Raw genomic sequence first — 23,939 nt, forward strand, 5'->3', positions numbered from 1 at the left:
CCAGGCAGAGACAGCAAGGGCGGTTCGTTGCTCCAGAGCCTTTCCGTTTACCTTCACACTCCTGGGCCAGACTACACTCAATCATATGACCCACTGATGAGATAAGTCTTCAGTAAAGACTTAAAGGTTGAGACCAAGTCTGCGTCTCTCACATGGGTAGGCAGACCATTCCATAAAAATTTAGATCTATAGGAGAAAGCCCTGCCTCCAGCTGTTTACTTAGAAATTCTAGGGACAATTAGGAGGCCTGCGTCTTGTGACCTTAGCGTACGTGTAGGTATGTACGGCAGGACCAACTCGGAAAGATAGGTAGGAGCAAGCCCATGTAACGCTTTGTAGGTTAACAGTTAAACCTTGAAATCAGCCCTTGCCTTAACAGGAAGCCAGTGTAGGGAGGCTAGCACTGGAGTAATATGATAAAATATTTTGGTTCTAGTCAGGATTCTAGCAGCCGTATTTAGCACTAACTGAAGTTTATTTAGTGCTTTATCCGGGTAGCCGGAAAGTAGAGCATTGCAGTAGTCTAACCTAGAAGTAACAAAAGCATGGATTAATTTTTCTGCATCATTTTTGGACAGAAAATGTCTGATTTTTGCAATGTTACGTAGATGGAAAAAAGCTGTCCTTGAAACAGTCTTGATATGTTCGTCAAAAGAGAGATCAGGGTCTAGAGTAACGCCGAGGTCCTTCAGTTTTATTTGAGACGACTTTACAACCATCAAAATTAATTGTCAGATTCAACAGAAGATCTCTCGGGACATAGAACAAGCATCTCTGTTTTGTCCAAGTTTAAAAGTAGAAAGTTTGCAGCCATCCACGTCCTTATGTCTGAAACACAGGCTTCTAGCGAGGGCAATTTTGGGGCTTCACCAAGTTTCATTGAAATGTACAGCTGTGTGTCATCCGCATAGCTGTGAAAGTTAACATTATGTTTTCGAATGACATCCCCAAGAGGTAAAATATATAGTGAAAACAATAGTGGTCCTAAAACGGCACCTTGAGGAACACCGAAATGTACAGTTGATTTGTCAGAGGACAAACCATTCACAGAGACAAACTGATATCTTTCCGACAGATAAGATCTAAACCAGGCCAGAACTTGTCCATGTAGACCAATTTGGGTTTCCAATCTCTCCAAAAGAATGTGGTGATCGATGGTATCAAAGGCAGCACTAAGGTCTAGTAGCACGAGGACAGATGCAGAGCCTCGGTCTGACGCCATTAAAGGGTAATTTACCACCTTCACAAGTGCAGTCTCAGTGCTATGATGGGGTCTAAAACCAGACTGAAGCATTTCGTATACATTGTTTGTCTTCAGGAAGGCAGTGAGTTGCTGCGCAACAGCTTTTTCTAAAAATTTTGAGAGGAATGGAAGATTCAATATAGGCCTATAGTTTTTTATATTTTCTGGGTCAAGGTTTGGCTTTTTCAAGAGAGGCTTTATTACTGCCACTTTTAGTGAGTTTGGTACACATCCGGTGGATAGAGAGCCGTTTATTATGTTCAACATAGGAGGGCCAAGCACATGAAGCAACTCTTTAAGTAGTTTAGTTGGAATTGGGTCCAGTACGCAGCTTGAAGGTTTAGAGGCCATGATTATTTTCATCATTGTGTCAAGAGATGTAGTACTAAAACACTTAAGTGTCTCTCTTGATCCTAGGTCCTGGCAGAGTTGTGCAGACTCAGGACAGCTGAGCTTTGGAGGAATACGCAGATTTAAAGAGGAGTCCGTAATTTGCTTTCTAATGATCATTGATCTTTTCCTCAAAGAAGTTCATGAATTTATTACTGCTGAAGTGAAAGCCATCCTCACTTGGGGAATGCTGCTTTTTGTTAGCTTTGCGACAGTATCAAAAATAAATGTTGGATTGTTCTTATTTTCCTCAATTAAGTTGGAAAAATAGGATGATCGAGCAGCAGAGAGGGCTCTTCGATACTGCACGGTACTGTCTTTCCAAGCTAGTCGGAAGACTTCCAGTTTGGTGTGGCGCCATTTCCGTTCCAATTTTCCGGAAGCTTGCTTCAGAGCTCTTTTATTTTCTGTATACCATGGAGCTAGTTTCTTATGACAAATGTTTTTAGGGGTTGTTAGTGGAATTAAATAATTCCTACAATATACTCATTAATTAAACTCAATCTGTCTATCTATAAGAATTTGTAAGATACTTATCAACATAAAATAGACAGGATACAGTCATATCAAAACTAGACAATAGTGTTTATTCTCGGAGCAAGCTCCCATTTGATCATAAACACAGACTTATATACAATATATGACGTCATAGGTTACAGAATGCGTCTCATTGTCCTAATCAAATAGAAAACAGGTTCAAAAGTTCATTCTAACCTCACAGGGCACTCACATGACACACCATATAATCATTTATCCTGAAGGCTCACTATAATTGATTACCACTTTAGCAGACAACTCAAGATAATGAAAGACCTAAAAAGTGACCCACAGCCTTATCTAAACATCTCAGGCTAAGTTGGGTCAGTTCAACCAGAGTTTAATGACCCTTTCTGCTTACTTTATAACCCACAACACAAATATCTTTTCACCAGGCATGCAGAGTTCAATTTGTTATATTTTTATCTAAAGCTAGAATTTGTTTTAACTATTTATTAACAAAATTCCTAACAATCCACCCTAAATAACAAAACAATTCATAGCTACATATCAAAAATCATATAGAAACATAAATGTTTATACAAGAATAAAATCAAACCAATATATGTATTTACACTCCATCAACATCAATGACTGTTCTAACTTATATCAGAATTATAACACTTCTATTAGGATTTTCGTTACAATCTTCATTAAAGAAACAGTCTATACATTGAAACATGTAACCATCTAAATTCTCTAAACATCAAATACTCTCGGTTCCTCATAATTAAAAGATCCGGAGTCGTTTTCCACTAGATCCGGGCCCATACATTCATCATTTCACTGATCAGAGCTTAGAATTGGTCCGTACATCATCATCTGTTGTGTCATCGATTTCTCCAGAATCCTGGAAACGAGAACTTTCACACACGGAATCAAACCACATCCGCACAAAACTAACACAGTCACACATGTGAAGGTAGCCCATAACACAGTAATCATGAAATTTTTCCATTTCCCAAACATACTGTCAAACCAATTAGTCAGAAAGGTATCCACCCCTGAGGTCACTGCCAACTCGTGAGCTAGGGTGGTTAAACCTGCCAAGGCCTTGGTCACTGATCCATCCAGAGCTGTGTTACTTGGGATAAACGTACAGCACATCGACCCGAATAACACACAAACCCCACCCTTTTCTGCCAATAACATATCTATCTCGATTCTATTCTATTCTGCCAAGCCATTTATTACATCTCTGGTATGATTAATCTAGTCCACATTCTTATTGAGAGTGGACCACTAGAAAATACTTGACTCTAATCCTGCTAAGATCTAATTCCTCGCTTTGAATTGGATCTGAGTAAGAGTAAAGAGCATGCCTAACTGCACTAGTGCATAACTACCGTTCCAATTGGTAGGCAGGTTAGGTCACAGCTTCATACCTCCACACTCTAAACCTTTTCATCTGCCAGTCAGGTCTCTCATTGTCTTCTCAGTTGTAACATTCTCAGTCCTATTGCATGTACTGACTCCCCCTACTTCCCATCCGTGTGTTATGTAGCGATCCATAAAATCCTGTCACTGTGAAAGAGAAAATCTGGATGTAATCGGCACCTGGGGACACATATCACAGATCAATGCAAATGTCATAGTTCAGCTTCCTGCCCTCTTGAACCGCTTTATCATACCGGCCATTCCATGGTTGTAGCAATTCCATCAAATGGAAAGGAAATGAGTATGAACTGAGGTTTTGCTGAGGCATGCCTAACCATAGGTTAGAATCCCATAACAGTTTCATTTACATTTTTTACATTTTACATTTAAGTCATTTAGCAGACGCTCTTATCCAGAGCGACTTACAAATTGGTGCATTCACCTTATGATATCCAGTGGAACAACCACTTTACAATAGTGCATCTAACTCTTTTAAGGGGGGGGGGGGGGGGGGGTTAGAAGGATTACTTTATCCTATCCTAGGTTTCCACCTCAATCACTTCATTAAAATCTTTCATCTGAACCATCCACATCGGCCTTGGCTCTGGACAACTCTACGGTCAGTATCTGCTTTGTCTGGGGCTCTGCTTGTATTCTGGCTGACTATCATCTGCTCTAACTTCTCGTACTTGGAATGGCACTAGGTTGTCAACTGAAACCCTTACTTTCACTACTCTCCATCTTCCATACTGGGTATGTAGATTTATGTAGCCCTCATGATGTGAGCTATAACCTGTTTCCATGAGCTACACAGGGACTTGCATAAATGTCTTCCACAATGGCTGCTCTTAGTCCTAAACTACCAAGGAGTCAGAGGCCCCATTTGGTCTACATAGAACTCCACTGAGACTTCCTTCCCAATCCCACTCTCACTTCCTGTTTATCCAGATCAAGTGATCTCTTATGCTTGGTTAATACAAAATCCTCATTGTCTAACTATGTGTCAATATTACCCTCTGGCCTTCTTGGGGTTCATGGTGTATCAGGAATATGGCTCCCACAACCAGACAGCTCAGGATGGACCGCCCACCTATAAAGCCCCACCCTCTCCCAGAGAAAACATCATCAGCAAGAAGCCAGACACACTTTCACTTCTATGAACAAACACAGGAATGGAATGACGGGGGAAAGGAAAATCTTCATCCGAGAGATGGCCCCCGGAATTCTGTTAATTCCAGTTCTCCTCTCGGACACTGTGCTTGTTCGACAGTGTCAATGTGTCTTACCCCTCCCTCAGTGTGATATGAATCCTGGTAGCTCTTTCAGCTAGCTGTTACCAGGAGTCCTTGGTATGGTCCCCTCAACAGGCCTCAGGGACTGGATTGTGTGACTTCACCTGTAATTCACCTGTAGTGCATAAAATCTTGGACATACAGGTTTGGTTAAACAAACAACCTTTTCATGTAATTAACAATACTTCTTTCTATTTCTATATCTGCTTGTTTAGCTAGATTTGTTTATTTATTAGTTTATCATCCAATAGGCCACATCCTAATCCTAGACCACAATTTACCCATCCCCCCTTGTTACCTGGCTCTGCCTTCAAGATCTCAACAGTGCGTGGCAGACCCCTCTGTATGCCTTTTTCTCATAATAGTCAATAACAACTATGTGTTCCATCCAAATATTAACTAAGTGTCTCACTGTTTTGGCTTTATCTAAAATCATGGATTTAAAAAAAAAAAAACATGTCTTATAGTGTCAATCTCTAAAGCCCTTACATAACCTTAATCAAAACTAAAATCAATCTCCATCCAAATATTAATCCCAAATCATCACACATGTCATATGCCCCTGTCAATTTTAATACTATTTAAATAAAAATCTTCTAATGGCCAAAACAAATGGTAACCATATCAAATCCTTTCTTTACTAATAAGCTCTCTCCCCCAGGAGTCCACTGTTTTTTATTAAATAATAACATTGGTTAACCTTAAACTCAGTCTCATAAATAATTAATATATGTTATTCAGAGTGGAAACCTTATCCACAGTAAATTACCACTCCTAAGAACTAAAACTTATTTCTCCTCATAAATAATTTTAATGCTTATGTATTTTCCTGCCCTATTGGCTTAAAATATCTCCTGTCCAAACCTCAATGTATCATATCTTCCCCCATTTATTATTGATGACAAAGGGGATTTTTCCTGTTGTAATACCAAATCAATCATAGCCAAATAATTCACCTCAAAACTAGTATCCCAAATGATCCCAAATGACCACAAATGCATTATCTTCATGGCCCTCCCCTGAAGCTGATCAGACCTCAAGAGACAGCCATGATAAAGGTCAAAGGTTATACCACCCCTGTATACCATGTTCCTAGACATTTTAAAGAACCCTTTATCCTTTAAATCAAAAAAATTCACTTGTGTAATTAAAACTCAGAAAATAAAAACTCAGAAAACCCCATATATGAGCATGCCCCTTTAAAATTCCTTTGCACTAAAACAAATAGTCCTAACAAATGTTTTATGTGTGTATATTTGCAAACCTTAATGAAAAAACAAAAACCTTTCAGGCCCTTTCCAATTTGGTCGTTTATGGCCTCAATCTCACTCCTCAATCTCTCCCCAAGATAATAGTCCCTTTAAACATTCAAGAAGACAATAAAACTCGCACTCTCTCAGGAAAAACACAAAGCGCCTAACTAGCATTCACTGTGCTACATCGATTCAGAAACTCAAAAGTGAACTATTAACCAAACCTAATGATAATTTCCAATAAATCTCTAATCATTAATCATAAGTTTTAAACAACGTCCATGTATATGCCTACTTAAGTGAACATGCTAGCCTTAGATTCAATTAACCTGATATTTATTATCTAACCATATTACTTTTTTCCTCTGTCGCAAATGTCGTACATTTCTCAGTGTAAGAAATCAGTAATTTAATCTCAGGTATTTAATAAAAATGTAAACGTATTTTCCCATGGCTCCTTCAACTTACATATTTTAGATAACTTCCATCCGTCCCAGAAGAAGGAATCCTACTTAAACACACCAGAATACAATGTTTATAATCAATAACCATCAGAATCCATTATTACTATGTTTTACGATTCAGACATTCAGATCTCCCTTCACACAGGTGAATATAGTCCAATAACCACCATAAATCAATGATGCCCACCTAGCGAATCTGTTGCTAGTTTTTAGCATCTTTCCTAACTACCCTGACGATTTACAGCTACTTTTAAAAACGTATCTGGAAATGTTTAGCAACTTCTGAAAAGTGACTCAAAAACATAATGGACGTATTTCCCTTCTAAATGTCACAAACACTTTTCTCTGCCACCCCCCAGTCACAACATCATTGCCGTGGCGACAAAAGTGCCTTGTGAGTGATGTCATCAACATGCGCTCATCCTGTCTCCATGCCACAGCGACTTTCAACGAATTGCACAATCATAGTTTTGCACAATCATAGTTGACTGATTGTAGCAGCAGTTTTACGGGTTCGATAAACCAAACCCAATTTATCACAAATGTTGGAACTTGTATAGAACTTACAACATCAATCAACATCTCCCAATCCAAATTGTACTTCCAGAAGTACAGAAAAGAGTGGGAGTCCGTCCCTAAACTACTTTCAAATTAATTTTAGTAACGTAAATGTGTATTCAACGTAACGACGCAGTTTTGCGTTATCACCATACAATTAAGTCTCTCTTCATTATTATTTTAGAATTCATTAGAATTTTGTAACTATCTCTTCCTTGATTCAGCATTTTAATTACGACTATATTCCCAATACATTATTCAAACATATAATTTAGGCAAAAGACATCGTCTTGCATCGAAATTCGTTTCGTTATTTTATTTATTTTGATAAATCAGTCACTCAATTTAACCTAAACAATCCATTAAAATAGTTCAATTTATATCTTATACAAACACTAGCGACCGTAACTTTCTAGGCAAAACATACAAATAGTTTAATTAGAATCAAAAACTCTGATTCTAGTCAAAGCACTTACCGGGAACCGAACCCGAGACTCTCGCGTTCCAGGCGAGAATTCTACCACTAATCCACCAAAGCCATGTAAATAATAAAAACTTATTCGCATTTAACCCCACTTTACATGTATCTGTATTCGTAATTCCAATCCCGAGTCAACAAAATATCCTAATTTAAAAGCTCAAGCCTTTCCTCAGTGAGAATTCCCATTTTTCTCGCTTTCGTTGTTTCTCGACTCTCTCTTATTCTCCCGATAGTCGCGCCTTAACTTTCCCTTAGTTAAATTACAATCTCGGTGATTGTGTCCAATCCTGTCACAATGTTTGCAGGGAGTGTTACACTCCCAGGCGAAATGTCCAGTTTCATTACAATTAAAACATTTTCTATTTTTCTTTTGACTCACATTACTATTACCCACTTTTCTCGACTTCTGTTATCGCCCTCTACTCTTTTCCTAGCTTCCGAAAGCCAGACTCTAGCTGTGTATAACCCCTGTTTATTCTGCTTCTTTTCATCCTCACCACCCTCCTTATGTATCTGTTTGATAAGCAATTCTAGTTTTTCAACATTTAGCCTACCATCAAATTCATAATACTTACTACATTTTAGACAGAATTCTAAATTCCTCTTATCTTTCAGTTCCATTAAACGCTGGTCTCCCGTTAATACCGGGACCTCCTTGGAGGATTTACTACCCATGTTTGATCAATTCTTACCTTTACTAGTAGTTATGGTATTTATCACCTATCTATGTCTTTCTATTTATTTATTTATTTCTCTATGTGTGTGTTACTACTTTTACCCAAGTTATAATCTATGTGTATGAATTTATATGATTCTCTTCCCTGGAAACTTTATCTATAGCGTTGTTATCGATCGGACATTAGATCTCATTTTAAACTATCAGTTATTACCCAGGGGACACACTTCCCTGGTCAAACTCTGTTTGTATTTATCCAATCTCACTTCGCTATATTAAGTTTCCCTCCCACTCTTTTGGATAATAATATCTTTCAGTATTAATAAATTCAGTTATTCCGTTCGCCTAGGATTACCCTGCCTTCTCACCAAACCGAATTTATCCTCACCTGTTTTAGGTTAAAACTTCATTTAGGTATGTCTTTTGAATTAATGGCTGTCCTATTTGTACAAAACGACCGTCCTAACAACACTTACTATATCCCACCCTTAATAATCCTCACAGCTAGCAAGACTCGGATTATTCAAGTTCATTATTTTTTTTACGGTAATGCACCTACCAAGGTCTTTTCGGACCTTTTCATCCATCCATCTTGTATCTTGGTCATACAAGTAACCCACAATCTGTTTGAAATATCCGAAGCTACTATTATTGATAAATGCTAAACACGTTTAGAATTTAAAATCAAAGATAACTTACATCATACCCCCCACATTCGAGAATAAAGACTATTTACCTTCGTCTTGCAGACTGGGAAAAGCAATGCCGGTTTGATTCCGTTACCGTCTCTGTCTACCTCAGATATATAAATACCGGCCTGTTGTTTAACCTCAATTCAGAGGCCAGGACTTTAACTAACGGGTCTTGACCCGCCCGTGCACGGTTTTCGGCTAATATCTTCGGATGACAGAGGCAAAGTTTGGAAATCCACTCGAAGGACCAATTGTTAGTGGAATTAAATAATTCCTACAATATACTCATTAATTAAACTCAATCTGTCTATCTATAAGAATTTGTAAGATACTTATCAACATAAAATAGACAGGATACAGTCATATCAAAACTAGACAATAGTGTTTATTCTCGGAGCAAGCTCCCATTTGATCATAAACACAGACTTATATACAATATATGACGTCATAGGTTACAGAATGCGTCTCATTGTCCTAATCAAATAGAAAACAGGTTCAAAAGTTCATTCTAACCTCACAGGGCACTCACATGACACACCATATAATCATTTATCCTGAAGGCTCACTATAATTGATTACCACTTTAGCAGACAACTCAAGATAATGAAAGACCTAAAAAGTGACCCACAGCCTTATCTAAACATCTCAGGCTAAGTTGGGTCAGTTCAACCAGAGTTTAATGAGCCTTTCTGCTTACTTTATAACCCACAACACAAATATCTTTTCACCAGGCATGCAGAGTTCAATTTGTTATATTTTTATCTAAAGCTAGAATTTGTTTTAACTATTTATTAACAAAATTCCTAACAGGGTGCAACTGCATCTAGGGTATTGCGCAAGGTTAAATTAAGTTCCTTAGTTTGGTGGTTAACTGATTTTTGTCCTTGGGTAGGCAGAAGGAGTCTGGAAGGGCATCAAGGAATCTTTGTGTTTTCTGAGAATTTATAGCATGACTTTTGATGCTCCTTGGTTGGGGTCTGAGCAGATTATTTGTTGCGATTGCAAACGTAATAAAATGGTGGTCCGATAGTCCAGGATTATGAGGAAAAACATTAAGATCTACAACATTTATTCCATGGGACAAAACTAGGTCCAGAGTATGACTGTGGCAGTGAGTAGGTCCAGAGACATGTTGGACAAAACCCACTGAGTCGATGATGGCTCCGAAAGCCTTTTGGAGTGGGTCTGTGGACTTTTCCATGTGAATATTAAAATCTCCAAAAATTAGAATATTATCTGCTATGACTACAAGGTCCGATAAGAACTCAGTGAGGAACACTGTATATGGCCCAGGAGGCCTGTAAACAGTAGCTATAAAAAGTGATTGAGTAGGCTGCATAGATTTCATGACAAGAAGCTCAAAAGATGAAAATGTAATTTTTTTTGGTAAATGCATGGGGGATACGGGGGATACGGGGGATATGGTGGGATATGGTCACTAGTGTAACCAGGAGGTGAGGCCTCATTTAACACAGTAAATTCATCAGGCTTAAGCCACGTTTCAGTCAGGACAATCACATCAAGATTATGATCAGTGATTAGTTCATTGACTATAACTGCCTTTGAAGTGAGGGATCTAACATTAAGTAGCCCTATTTTGTGATGTGAGGTATCCCGATCTCTTTCAATAATGGCAGGAATGGAGGAGGTCTTTATCCTAGTGAGATTGTTAAGGCGTACACCGCCATGTTTAGTTTTGCCCAACCTAGGTCGAGGCACAGACACAGTCTCAATGGGGATAGCTGAGCTGACTACACTGACTATGCTAGTGGCAGACTCCACTAAACTGGCAGGCTGGCTAACAGCCTGCTGCCTGGCCTGCACCCTATTTCATTGTGGAGCTAGAGGAGTTAGACCCCTGTCTATGTTGGTAGATAAGATGAGAGCACCCCTCCAGCTAGGATGGAGTCCATCACTCCTCAGCAGGCCAGGCTTGGTCCTGTTTGTGGATGAGTCCCAGAAAGAGGGCCAATTATCTACAAATTCTATATTTTGGGAGGGGCAGAAAACAGTTTTCAACCAGCGCTTGAGTTGTGAGACTGCTGTAGAGCTCATCACTCCCCCTAACTGGGAGGGGGCCAGAGACAATTACTCGATGCCGACACATCTTTCTAGCTGATTTACACGCTGAAGCTATGTTGCGCTTGGTGACCTCTGACTGTTTCATCCTAACATCGTTGGTGCCGACGTGGATAACAATATCTCTATAATCTCTACACTCGCCGGTTTTAGCTTTAGCCAGCACCATCTTCAGATTAGCCTTAATGTCGGTAGCCCTGCCCCCTGGTAAACAGTGTATGATCGCTGGATGATTCGCTTTAAGTCTAATACTGTGGGTAATGGAGTCGCCAATGACTAGGGTTTTCAATTTGTCAGAGCTAATGGTGGGAAGCTTCGGCGTCTCAGACCCTGTAACGGGAGGAGTAGAGAGAAGAGAAGGCTCGGCCTCAGACTCCGACTCGCTGCTTAATGGGGAAACCAGTTGAAAGTTTCTGTCGGCTGAATGAGCGACACCGGTTGAGCATTCCTACAGCATTTCCCTCCAGAAGCCATGAGAAAATTTTCCGGCTGCGGGGACTGTGCGAGGGGATAAATACTACTATCTGTACTTACTGGTGGCACAGATGCTGTTTCATCCTTTCCTACACTGAAATTACCCTTGCCTAACGATTGCGTCTGAAGCTGGGCTTGTAGCACAGCTATCCTCGCCGTAAGGCGATCGTTCTCCTGTATATTATGAGTACAGCGACTGCAATTAGAAGGCATCATGTTAATGTTACTACTTAGCTTCGGCTGTTGATGGTGCTGACGAACCATGTCCAGATAAAGCGTCCGGAGTGAAAAAGTTGAATGAAAAAAAAAAAAGTTGTGAGGGAAAAACAAAAAATATAAACGGTAATTAAAAAGTAAAAACCGTAAAGTTGTCAGGTAGCAAAGTAAGGTTAGCAACAAAACGCACAGCAACACGTCTGCAAGTTGCAAGTTCAAGAGGAAGTGACGGTGTGCATCAGAGCAGGACCATGCGCATCAGAGAAAGTCTGTGTAGTTACTAACCCTTGTAATATTGAGTGGAGGATGATATAGCTCATTATTTTCACGACTTTTGCCTCTGTAGTTTTTGACTCCTACTCAGTTTTAGAATAGTTTTATTCCCATTCCCATACAGCCTACTGAAATGAATACATACACTACCGTTGAAAAATGTAGGGTCACTTAGAAATGTCCTTGTTTTTGAAAGAAAAGTACATTTTTTTGTCCATTAAAATAACATCAAATTGATCATTAATACAGTGTAGACATTGTTAATGTTGTAAATAACTATTGTAGCTGGAAACGGGTGATTTTTTATTGGAATATCTACATAGGCGTACAGAAGCCCATTATCAGCAACCATCACTCCTGTGATCCAATGGCATGTTGTGTTCGCTAATCCAAGTTTATAATTTTAAAAGGCTAATTGATCATTAGAAAACCCTTTTGCAATTATGTTAGCACAGCTGAAAACTGTGGTGCTGATTTAAAGAAGCAATAAAACTGGCCTTCTTTAGACTAGTTGAGTTTCTGGGTCATTTGTCGGTTCGATTACAGGCTCAAAATGGCCAGAAACAAAGACCTTTCTTCTGAAACTCGTCAGTCTATTCTTGTTCTGAGAAATGAAGGCTATTCCATGTGAGAAATTGCCACGAAACTGAAGATCTCGTACAACGCTGTGTACTACTCCCTTCACAGAACAGCGCAAACAGTCTCTAACCAGAATAGTGTCTAGAAGGCCAGCATCCCGGAGTCGCCTCTTCACGGTTGACGTTGAGACTGTTGTATTGCGTGTACTATTTAATGAAGCTGCCAGTTGAGGACTTGTGAGATGTCTGTTTCTCAAACTAGACACTAATGTACTTGTCCTCTTGCCCAGTTGTGCACCGGGGCCTCCCACTCCACTTTCTATTCTGGTTAAAGCCAGTTTGCAATGTTCTGTGAAGGGAGTAGTTTTCAATGACGGCCTAGGAACAGTGGGTTAACTGCCTTGTTCAGGGGAAGAATGACAGATTTTTACCTTGTCAGCTCGGGGATTCAATCTTGCAACCTTTCAGTTGCTCTAACCACTAGGCTACCTGTCACCCGGTATGTCACCCTGTATGGCCAGAAGAGGACTGGTCACCGCTCTGAGCCTGGTTCCTCTCTAGGTTTCTTCCTGAGTTTTTGTGGCCACTGTGCTTCTTTTAGGCTGGGTTTCTGTTAAGCACTTTGTGACAACTACTGATGTAAAAAGGGCTTCATAAACTACATTTGATTGACATGTATATCACACCAACTGACTGGTTCTTCTGATGTTCACACAGGATACCATGTTGAGACATTCTCTACATCCAGAGAGCAACATCAGGAAGATCAGAGAGATAAGAGGTCTCATCACTGCCCACATTGTGGAAAGATTTTCCCATTTCTATCAAAGCTAAAAATACACCTAAAAATACACACAGGAGAGAAGCCTTACTCCTGCTCTGACTGTGGAAAACGTTTTATAACATCAACTCAGCTAAAAGTTCATCAGAAGACTCACACAGGTGAGAAGCCTTTCTCCTGCTCTGACTGTGGAACTAGTTTCTCTCAACTTTGCAACTTAAAATCACATGAACGAATTCATACAGGGGAGAAGCCATACTCCTGCTCTGACTGTGGAAAATGTTTTAAAACATCAAATGAGCTAAAAGTTCATCAGAGAACACACACAGGAGAGAAGCCGTACGTCTGCTCTGACTGTGGAAAATGCTTCACAACATCAAGTGATCTAAAAGTTCATCAGAGAATACACACAGGAGAGAAGCCTTATTCCTGCTCTGACTGTGGAACTAGTTTCTCTCAACTTTCCCACTTAAAATCACATGAATGTATACATACAGGGGAGAAGCCATACTCCTGCTCTGACTGTGGAAAATTTTTCAGAACATCAACTGTGCTAACTGTTCATCAGAGAACACACACAGGAGAGAAGCCTTATCACTGCTCTGACTGTGGAAAATGCTTCACAACATCAACTGATCTGAAAGTTCATCAGAGAACACACACAGGAGAAAAGCCTTACTCCTGTTCTGATTGTGGTGTGAGTTTCTCTCGTTTTGATACCTTAAAAACACACCAACAGATACATACAGGGGAGAAGCCATACTCCTGCTCTGCCTGTGTAAAATGCTTCAAAACAGCAAATGAGTTAATAGTTCATCAGAGAACACACACATGAGAGAAGCCTGCTTACGTCTGCTCTGACTTTTGGGTGAGTTTCTCTCACCATAGCAACTTAACACACCAATGTATACACACAGGAGAGATGGCTTACTCCTGCTCTGTGGAATGGTGGGCGTGTATCTCAAACTTCTAGCCAAAGTTTGCGTGTTTGAATCTCATCAAGGAGGACTTTAGCATTTGATCTAATTAGCAACTTTGCAACTACTTACTACTTTTTAGCTATTACTTAGCATGTTAGCTTAGCATGCAACTACTTAGCATGTTAGCTAACCTTTCCCCTAAACCCATTTAACTCTACCTTAAACCCCTCACCCCTAACCTAGCTAACGTTAGCAACAACAATTTGGAATTCGTACATATCATATACATATCATACATATTACAAGTTTGCAACATATTGTATGAATAGCGATGCGTAAAATAACATACGAATTGTAATTCGTAACATACGATACGTCCTAGAAGTCGTATTATACTAAACAGCAATCTAAACGCAACAATTTCAAAGATTTACAGTTTGTATAAGGATATCAGTCAATTGAAATAAATGTTGCCCTAATCTATGGATTTCACATGAATGGGCAGGGGCTCGCAATGGGTGGGACTTGGGAGGGCATGGGCCCACTTGGGAGCCAGGCCCAGCCAATCAGCATGAGTTTTTCCCCAGAAAAGGTCTTTATTACAGACATAAATACGACTCAGACCCCTCCCAGACAATCCTGCAGGTGAAGAGGTCCTGGGCTGCCGTGGTTACATGTGATCTGCAGTTGTGAGGCCGTTTGGATGTACTGCCAAATTCTCTAAAAGGACGTTAGAGGTGACTTATGGTAGAGATATAAATATTGAGTTCTCTGGCAACAGCTCTGGTGGAAATTTATGCAGTCATCATGACAATTGCACATTCCCTGAACTTGAGACATCTATGACATTGTGTTGTGGGGCCTTTTATTGTCCCCCAGCACAAGGTGCACCTGTGTAATGATCATGCTGTTTTATCAGCATCTTGATATGCCACACCTGTCAGGTGGATGGATTATATTGACAAAGGCTGAAATGCTCACTAACAGGGATATAAACAAAGTTGTGCACAACATTTGAGAGACATTAGCTTTTTGTGCATATGGAACATTGCTGGATTTTATTATTTCAGCTCATGAAACCAACACTTTACATGTTTGGTTTATATTTTAGTTCAGTTTATATTGGTAGTCCAATGTAATGTTACCTAACATACTAAATGGAGTGGCACTGATGTTTTTTGTATAATACAATATGTTTTGCTCTGAGACCAGGTTGTCCCTCTGCAGTATTCTGTGGGAAGGAGCTAGTAGACACTTTTTTTATTGAACCTTTATTTAACATGGCAAGTCAGTTAAGAACCAATTCTTATTTACAATGATGGCCTAGGAACAGTGGGTTAACTACCTTGTTCAGAGGCAGAACAACAGATTTTTACCTTGTCACCTCGGGGATTTGATCTAGCAACCTTTTGGTTACTGGCCCAATGCTCTAACCACTAGGCTGCCTTCCACCCCTAACATGGTGTGATGATCACTTTTCACCATTAGTTTGGGGGGATTATTTTACAACTTTATTTAATGATACACAGTTTATGAAATGAATACATGTGTTTATTAATTGTCTTTAAAACTAGATGAGTTATTTTAGTTACTGATCATGAATGTGTTTGGATAACTGCATTGAAGCAAACTTTATTGATCTGCCAATGAAAAATAAAGTTACATGAATATGTACTGGTCAACCTCTTCTTCTCTTTAGTATTCAGTTCTTCATATTAGATCTGACAGTATGAATGGTTCTTATGGTTGTATTCAGTTCTTCATATTAGATCTGACAGTATGAATGGTTCTTTATGGTTGTATTCAGTTCTTCCATATTAGATCTGACAGTAAGAGCAAGGCAGTTAACCCCCTAACAACTGCTCCCCAGGTGCCGATGACGTCAATTAAGGCAGCCCCCCCCCCCCACTACCCACACAAACCTCTCCGATTCAGAGGGTTTGGGTTAAATGTGGAAGACACATTTTGGTTAAATACATTTCCCTTTCCCCACATCAGAGTTCTACAAGACTATTTACATAATGAACTGGACATTTCAACAGTTTGACCCTCAATATAGTCTTGGGCATTTACTGAGCTGTAACAATGGACCATGGAAAAGGTCTGTTGAAATGAATACTGTAGTGGTGTGAGGAAGGTAACACAAGCTTCCAATCCCCAATAGTAAGTATTGAAACAGATGAGTGAATAATAGAGCCTGTAATTGTCAATGTAACACCTGACCACATACCTATAATGCAGATAATATAACATGATGAACCTTAGGTTTTCAGATGTATGAATGTTGTTGTTTTTTTAAACCTCCCCAGGGGTGGATTCATTACGCCGATTCTGTTGTAAAACATTGTCTGTTGGAAAACGTTTTGCATCGGAAACCATTTACTCCAAATTGAAAAAGTTTTGCAATGACAAGGAGAGTTTCTATTTGACAAATTGAGGTTGGTCCCTCCCCATTTCGTTCCATTTGCTCTGTTTGCTTTTTAAATTGTAAACGGTTTCCGTTGCGAGGCGTAATGAATACACCCTAGTTCTTAGTTGTAGTGCCTTTCACCTCTTTGAACCCAGCCTTCCAGTGGGATAAAGATGATACTTTCTTGTAAGTAGGTCTGGGCGGTATACCGTATTTTACAACATATTGGAATTGTTGCACGGACCGGTTTGGGTTTTTACATTACCTATAACGGTATGTTAATGTTTGATTTGTTCAAATGGATACGCCCTGTGTAACATCCATTTTAAATTTTATTTTACTTCGCTTCCCTCTCTCTATGCCGCTTTCCACACAGACCTAGCCCCGCCCCGTCACAGGAGGCATTTGTTGTTCCTCGACCATGAGACACTTGTGTTCCGTCTGCGTGGTCAATGCAGCACCAGCAACAATGTTGATGACAACGATGCTGTTTTCTCTTTACCTCTTAATATAAACACCTAGCGTTCTAAAATTACACTACTAGTTCGTGTTTTCTTAGCAAGTTGGGCCTAAATCTTGTGAGCCGCTAATGCTAATCGCAAGCTAGCAATCTAATAAATGTACTGAGTCAGAGCAAATGTGACAGGTTAAAGGAAATACTCATAGCCTGTTATACATTAAAAAGTATTAGTAAGTTCATAGTATGTGAGGATCTTAAAACATCTAAGGTTAAGAAGATCATGCATTCAGTATTAGTTGATAGAGATTGATAACATTCATAATTGTGTTCAAATCCGTCAAGCGTACAAAGGGTACAAATTGTGAGAAGAATGTGTAAACGTTATGTTGATTACTTTATTTTGTCGTGGGTAAAAGTGTTAATCTGTGATCTACTAAATGCTCTTAATCTATGAGCCTGAGATCGATTGCTCTGGTCTCCACTCAAGTTCCCGGAGAAACCGCGGTCTTTTCTCATTGCACTAAAAGTTCTCAATGAGTAAACATTACCATATCACTCTCGTGATTCTTTCTCCCCTTTTTCAGGTACGTTATTGATGATTAAAAAGAGTAATTTAAATGTAATAACTCGCTAACATGTCAAGAGTGTTTAAGGTGTGTCTTAGTAACATATTGAGGAAGTTAGTTAAGTTTGCAGAGAGAAATATGATCCCTGCTCGGTTGCAAGAAAGAATAGCTTCCTACTGAGAGTAGCTGCCATTTTATGTCGATTGTGAATGAACATGTGCGTTGTTAATAAGAGAGTTTGCGGTGTTATTTGTATAATGGTTTTTCAAACACTTTATTGCCTGTTGATAAATTGAGTTATGGTTTACTGAGTTAAAGCTTTGTGCTTGACAGTTATATTGAAATTAGTATCTGTTTCAGTGAATTACAGTGTATACTGTTATGACTTGAATAAGCCTTGTACCCTACAAAACTCTATTTCCTGTAGATCTGTTATTCTGTAAAATGTGTTACTTTTGTAAAATGATTGCACTAAAGTTTTCATTGAAGAAACAATTCCGTATCACACTCGTGATCATTTCTCCCCTTTTTCAGGGGCGTAACACAAACGTAATTAGCTATACAGCCTGATAATACCAGTGATGCTGTAGACCTAAATCTGCATGTTGTTTGGGCAACAGTATCTTCAAAATCAAAGAGGAATATGTGAAGCAAGAATGTTAGCTACATGAAGTAGCTAAGAGAAAACACTTTGGTTCCTACTGTCACAATAACTGCTCCCTGGCATTTTAATTTTTTGTCCTGTCAAACACAGTTTTCAAAGAGCCCTTAGTTATATTTTAACTATATAATTAGAATAATCGCTAACACTACTTTACAACACAGTCATAACCATGTCATAATATGTCAACAGCTGATAGAACTTGTCATAACACTGTCATGACCTGTTTAGACATTGCATTATTTTATGACTGGTTATGACATCTACATAAGTGTCAAAATTCACAAAACCAACCACACATGGCAAAACATTCCATTACACCATAGCCTGTGTGTCGAGAGTATGTTTGTTATGTATCTTTTTTTAAATTGAACATGTTAAATTATCATTGGAATTGCACACACATTGACGTCAGACATGGACCTACCCCAATGCTCTGTTGCTGATGACTGGGATGAATGCAGGAGCAGATTTCAGGTGAGAGACATGGCCCGATGTAATTATACAAAAGAGAAGAGTTTGATCAGCAAAAATGTACAAACTTTATTTATTAGCAGATCAATTCAGTTCAATTCATTCATCCAAAACACTTTTCTCATCAATGACTAAAATTCCAATGGTTATTATGGTTAGCCTCATATACATTATCTATTAAAAATGTAGAACAGACAGCTAGCTCAACAATAAGCAAATGATGTGAGTTTAGCTATTGTCTGCTGCAGATGTATAATGACAAGGGGCACATTGATTGCACATGTCCATTATGCCAGTAATGCCATCATACTGTAGACATATGGCTGCATTGGTAATGCATGCCATTATGATAAGCAGCTAAATGGATGATATCCTGAGAGAGCGTGACAATCAAATAAAACCTCTCAGAGAGATTACAACTGGTCAAAAAGGTCATGTTCATTTGAGACAGAAACACAGACAAATTAGAGACAGATCCCCTTCACACCTTTTTATTGTAGAATTCTGATCTGTAATTAATGAACATTGAGACTAGTTCATCTTGGATAATGTTTTTACGTTACAATTAAAACAAGTTTAAACTATTAATGAAAATGGAATGAATCAACATACAATTTCAATGTACAAATAAGCTAACTTGTTTGTAAATGTTAGATATCTTAGTAAGTATGTTATTTTTACTAAAGCATAATTTTTAGAAAAACAAAAATATCCATACCAGAGGTGGCCAACCTTGATCCACTCCCTGATCTACTGGGTGAGCAGACTTCTATTCCGGCCCAACAATAATACACATTATTATCAAGTCATTAGGATTGATACGTTTGTATCAGGTGTGTTAGTGCAGGTTGGGAAGAGAAGCCTGCACACCCAGCAGACCTCCAGGAGCAGGATTGGCCTGCTACAGTTGTAATACGTTTGTAGCCTACATTGTGTGTGAATTTGAACTGTATTGTTGTGTACAACATGTGCTAACATAAGTACACACAAATCCTATGGCCCACAAGGATGTGCCTGCAGTCTCTTGGACCGTCACTGGGACCTCTTCATCTGCAGACAGTCTCTTGAACCTTCACTGGGACCTCTTCATCTGCAGACAGTCTCTTGGACCTTCACTGGGACCTCTTCATCTGCAGACAGTCTCTTGGACCTTCACTGGGACCTCTTCACCTGCAGACAGTCTCTTGGACCTTCACTGGGACCTCTTCATCTGCAGACAGGCTCTTGTACCTTCACTGGGACCTCTTCATCTGCAGACAGGCTTTCACAGCTCTCCATATCTGAGGACAGACATCACAAAGAAACTTCATTATATTCCAATTAGACAGCCCTGACTATTATATCTCTGTCTGTCTTCATAGTTTTCCTTTTCTGACAGCTGGAGCAGAAAATATTTTTCACCCTTCCATTGCTGTTATCTACAAACGCAAAAGTCCACACCGCACACCACTTCTCAGTCTGCGGCGCCCTGGAGCAGCACCTGGGATCAGTTGAATTGCCTCATGGGGTACAAACAAAGGATCCAATTCAGGAAAGTTGTATTTCAGGTTGAAATGCTGGTAAGTGACCGCCGATCCAATAACCAAAAGTTATTTTCAGCTGTAGGTAATAATGCAAGAAACGTTCTGACCTAATAATGCAAGAAATAACCCCTCCCCCCAAAATAAATACTACAAAGTTGCTTAGCAGCAGGGAACAGGGCGTCCATGTATACCGGCGCCATCTTGAAAACCACGAGTACATGCATCCATCATGCCTCGTGTCAACATTGCAGGCTGGTGGTGATGGTGTGGGGTGTTTTCATGGCACATATTGGGCCCCTTGATAAAAGTGGAGCAACATTTGAATACCACAGGATATCTAAACATCATTGCCAATGAGGTGCATCCCATCAGGTAAGCAGTTTATCCATCTGCAAATATATTTTTTTCAGCAGGATAATGCCCCATGCCACAAGGCTTGTCCAGGAATGGTTCCATGAACATGACAGTAATTTCAGCCAACTACCAGCCATAATGACATAAGTGTGGGAAGCATTGGAGTCAATAAGGGCCAGCATCCCTGTAGAACACTTTGGACACCTTGTAGAGTACATGCCCTGATGAACTGAGGCTGTTCTGAGGGCAAAAGGTGGTGCAACTCAGTATTAAGGTGTTTCTAATGTTTTGTACACTCAGTGTCTATTGAGACACATTACAGACAATAGCCTACAAGTAGCAAAACAGAACTCACTTGATTGACAATAAAATACTGTTTATACACTACATTGCCAAAAGTATGTGGACACCCCTTGAAATTAGTGGATTCGACTATTTTAACCATAGACAAACATTGGCAGTAGAATGGCCTTACTGTAGAGCTCAGTGACGTTCAACGTGGCACCGTCATAGGATGCCACCATTCCAGAAAGATAATTCCAATTCCATAGAGAAGGCAATTTTCAAAATTCCAAAAAATACATTATCACCTTTGTGCCAAACATATCAATGGAATTTGTCCATTAATTGTTTTCAAGACCGATCCCCCCCCCCCCCCCCCCCACACACAAATCACAGCTAAAGTCATTAGCGTTTTATTTTCATACTATTACATGGAAGAGCTTGTGCCGCACGCAGAAGGAAAAACAATGGAAATCCCTCACGCGCTCTTGTCCAGGACCTGCTCATTCAATGTGATGGATTCCTGACATTGGAAGATGAGACTGACTGAAGTGAATGGATAGTCCAGGATCTGCTGTTTGTGTGGCTGCTTTGAAAGTGAACGGTGTTTGTATGTGATCAGGGGTATATTCATTCCGCCGATTCTGTTGAAAAACGTTCCTTAAATTGAAGCAAACTAAACGAAACAGGGATAAACATACCGGAATTTGTCCAGTAGAAACTCTTGTTTGCAACTGTTGGACTAATGATTACACCCTAGATCAGCTAGATGCAGGAAAACGTGTGCAAGATGGTATTGAATGTGTCAATGTCACCTTGATTACTCAAATTTCTCTCGACCTGTGCACCTACGTTGTAAACTTTCATTCATAGGCTAGGTTGTAGCAACCACTTGATGGATATAGGGAAAATTAGAGTATCATGTAGTAGCCTAAACCTGTCGATGTTACATTGAGCTGGGTGAATGGCATATGAACGATAGTCATCCAATATGCTGTTATAGAAATAAGGCCATGCTCATTTAAAAAAAGACCTGTCCTCCCTTGTCTTAAACGGCAAACCGCCACTGGCATTTACTAATGGAACTAGCAAGATGTCAGCCTCCTTGAATAGGTGTATCTGACCGTGAGTAGATTACATTCAAAACAACGGTCGGCCATCTTGGAGGCTGTTTCTAGTTCTTATTATAACTCAATGCATTGCTGGCTTCCACCATTTTAATGTAGTCAACTGGGTGGTATTTCCAACTTCATTGGCTGATCCCTCCTGACCCTGTTGGAGTCATCTCCAGCTGGCTCATCAGTAGTGATAAGTCAGTTGTGAAGAAGAAAATGTAGTACTTCAAATGGAGAATGGGAGGATTCGATTATGCTGAGCCACAGGGCACCGGTTTATGGCCCGTGATATAAACGGTGAACAGGCAAATATGTCAAGAGGTTAGCGCCCTTCTCAAATAGCAACCGCAATCTGTGCCTTTCGGTCATTTTGTCAACAAGGTGCATCATCCAGAAACATCTCTTTCCATAAAATATTTGTTCAAATTTTTTAAACCAGGTTTCATTGGGAAGGCAGATAAAGCTTTTTATCAAAATCAATAACTTTTTCATGCGAAAACACTGAATCCTACTCATTACTCCAAATGTTTTGTTTGGAGCCGATTTAGCTGTGGGCTTTGAATGTGGCACCTGGCCAAAAATAAAATTAATGCCATCAACTTTCCCCCCGTGCAAAACACACCTATCCGGGAGCCCAGGCCAGATTAATCAATCCCCGCTGCACATTCTGTCACAGACGCTATAGTGACATACAAAGACGAGTCCTCTATCTATCTCTATGGCCACGCACCATTGTTCAGAATATGTGCTGTGAAGAGGATGCTTTGTCTCCGTTTCTATTTATTACTACAGGTAGGTAATAGCACGTTTAAACTATCTAAAATCGAAAGAACATGTCATACCATGATAGGTTGCAAATCCATCAAGGGATTGCCAGGTTTTTTATGTTAAATTTGTGTCGTGATGAAAACGATTTTACAAGTCATATGGCTTGAGATTTGGGGTTTGTCTGAGTTAATGTACACCATTTCGTCAAGATAATAAAAAAATATTCACTGTATTTGAGATTTCTGAGTTCCGTTTTATATGTTATGGGTTTTGTGTATAAAAAAAATCTCACGAGCTGGTAAAATGGCGGCGCCGCGGACTGCGTTTTAAAGTCCAAATAGAAGCCAATGGACCCGATCATATATTTATGTAGTTGGTGCAGTATATTAACTAATATACATGGGTTCTAACCTGAACCATTATTTATTAGTTTAGAATTGTACAATTTATGCTCCCTGCATATATAAACCACTAGCAAAATATCATAATTTTGATGACACATGGGGAGCTTACTGCCTACTGTACATGGTAAAATGGTGAGCACCAAATTGTAGTTCACATTTGAGTGGAAAACGGCAGTGAGGATTTTTCTTCAATATTCATCAGATATGAACACAATTACAATCTTTAGAGTATACAAATCTCATTTAATCAATTGCATGTGGAAAAACGACCCGGTTTCTTCACGCATTGCACCGACAGAAACAAACATCTCTCTGGTAAGAAGGGCGGGGTGTATGCCTTATGATTAAGGAGTCGTGGTGTGATCATAACAACATACAGGACCTCAAGTCCTTTTGTTCACCTGACCTAGAATTCCTTACAATCAAATGCCGACCGCATTATCTACCAAGAGAATTCTCTTCGATTATAATCACAGCCATGTATATCCCCCCCAAGCAGACACCTCGTCGGCCCTGAAAGAACTTCATTGGACTCTATGTAAACTGGAAACCACATATCCTGAGGCTGCATTTATTGTAGCTGGGGATTTTAACAAGGCTAATCTGAAAACAAAGCTCCCTAAATTTGATCAGCATAT

The 23,939-nt window shown here is 39.6% G+C and overlaps 1 protein-coding gene across 1 annotated transcript in view; it reads left to right on the forward strand.

The window, feature by feature from the left end:
* LOC129860115 (gastrula zinc finger protein XlCGF17.1-like) overlaps nucleotides 1–17,750 on the forward strand; it is a 35,054-nt gene extending 17,304 nt beyond the window's left edge. The window contains exons 3-4 of the mRNA XM_055930434.1: nucleotides 13,414–14,142; nucleotides 17,739–17,750. Coding sequence (XP_055786409.1) covers nucleotides 13,414–14,142; nucleotides 17,739–17,750 — 741 coding nt within the window. The remainder of the gene's footprint in view (nucleotides 1–13,413; nucleotides 14,143–17,738) is intronic.
* Nucleotides 17,751–23,939: the final 6,189 nt, after the last annotated feature.

Source organism: Salvelinus fontinalis, chromosome 7 (genome assembly GCF_029448725.1).
Source record: "Salvelinus fontinalis isolate EN_2023a chromosome 7, ASM2944872v1, whole genome shotgun sequence".
Lineage (NCBI taxonomy): Eukaryota > Metazoa > Chordata > Actinopteri > Salmoniformes > Salmonidae > Salvelinus > Salvelinus fontinalis.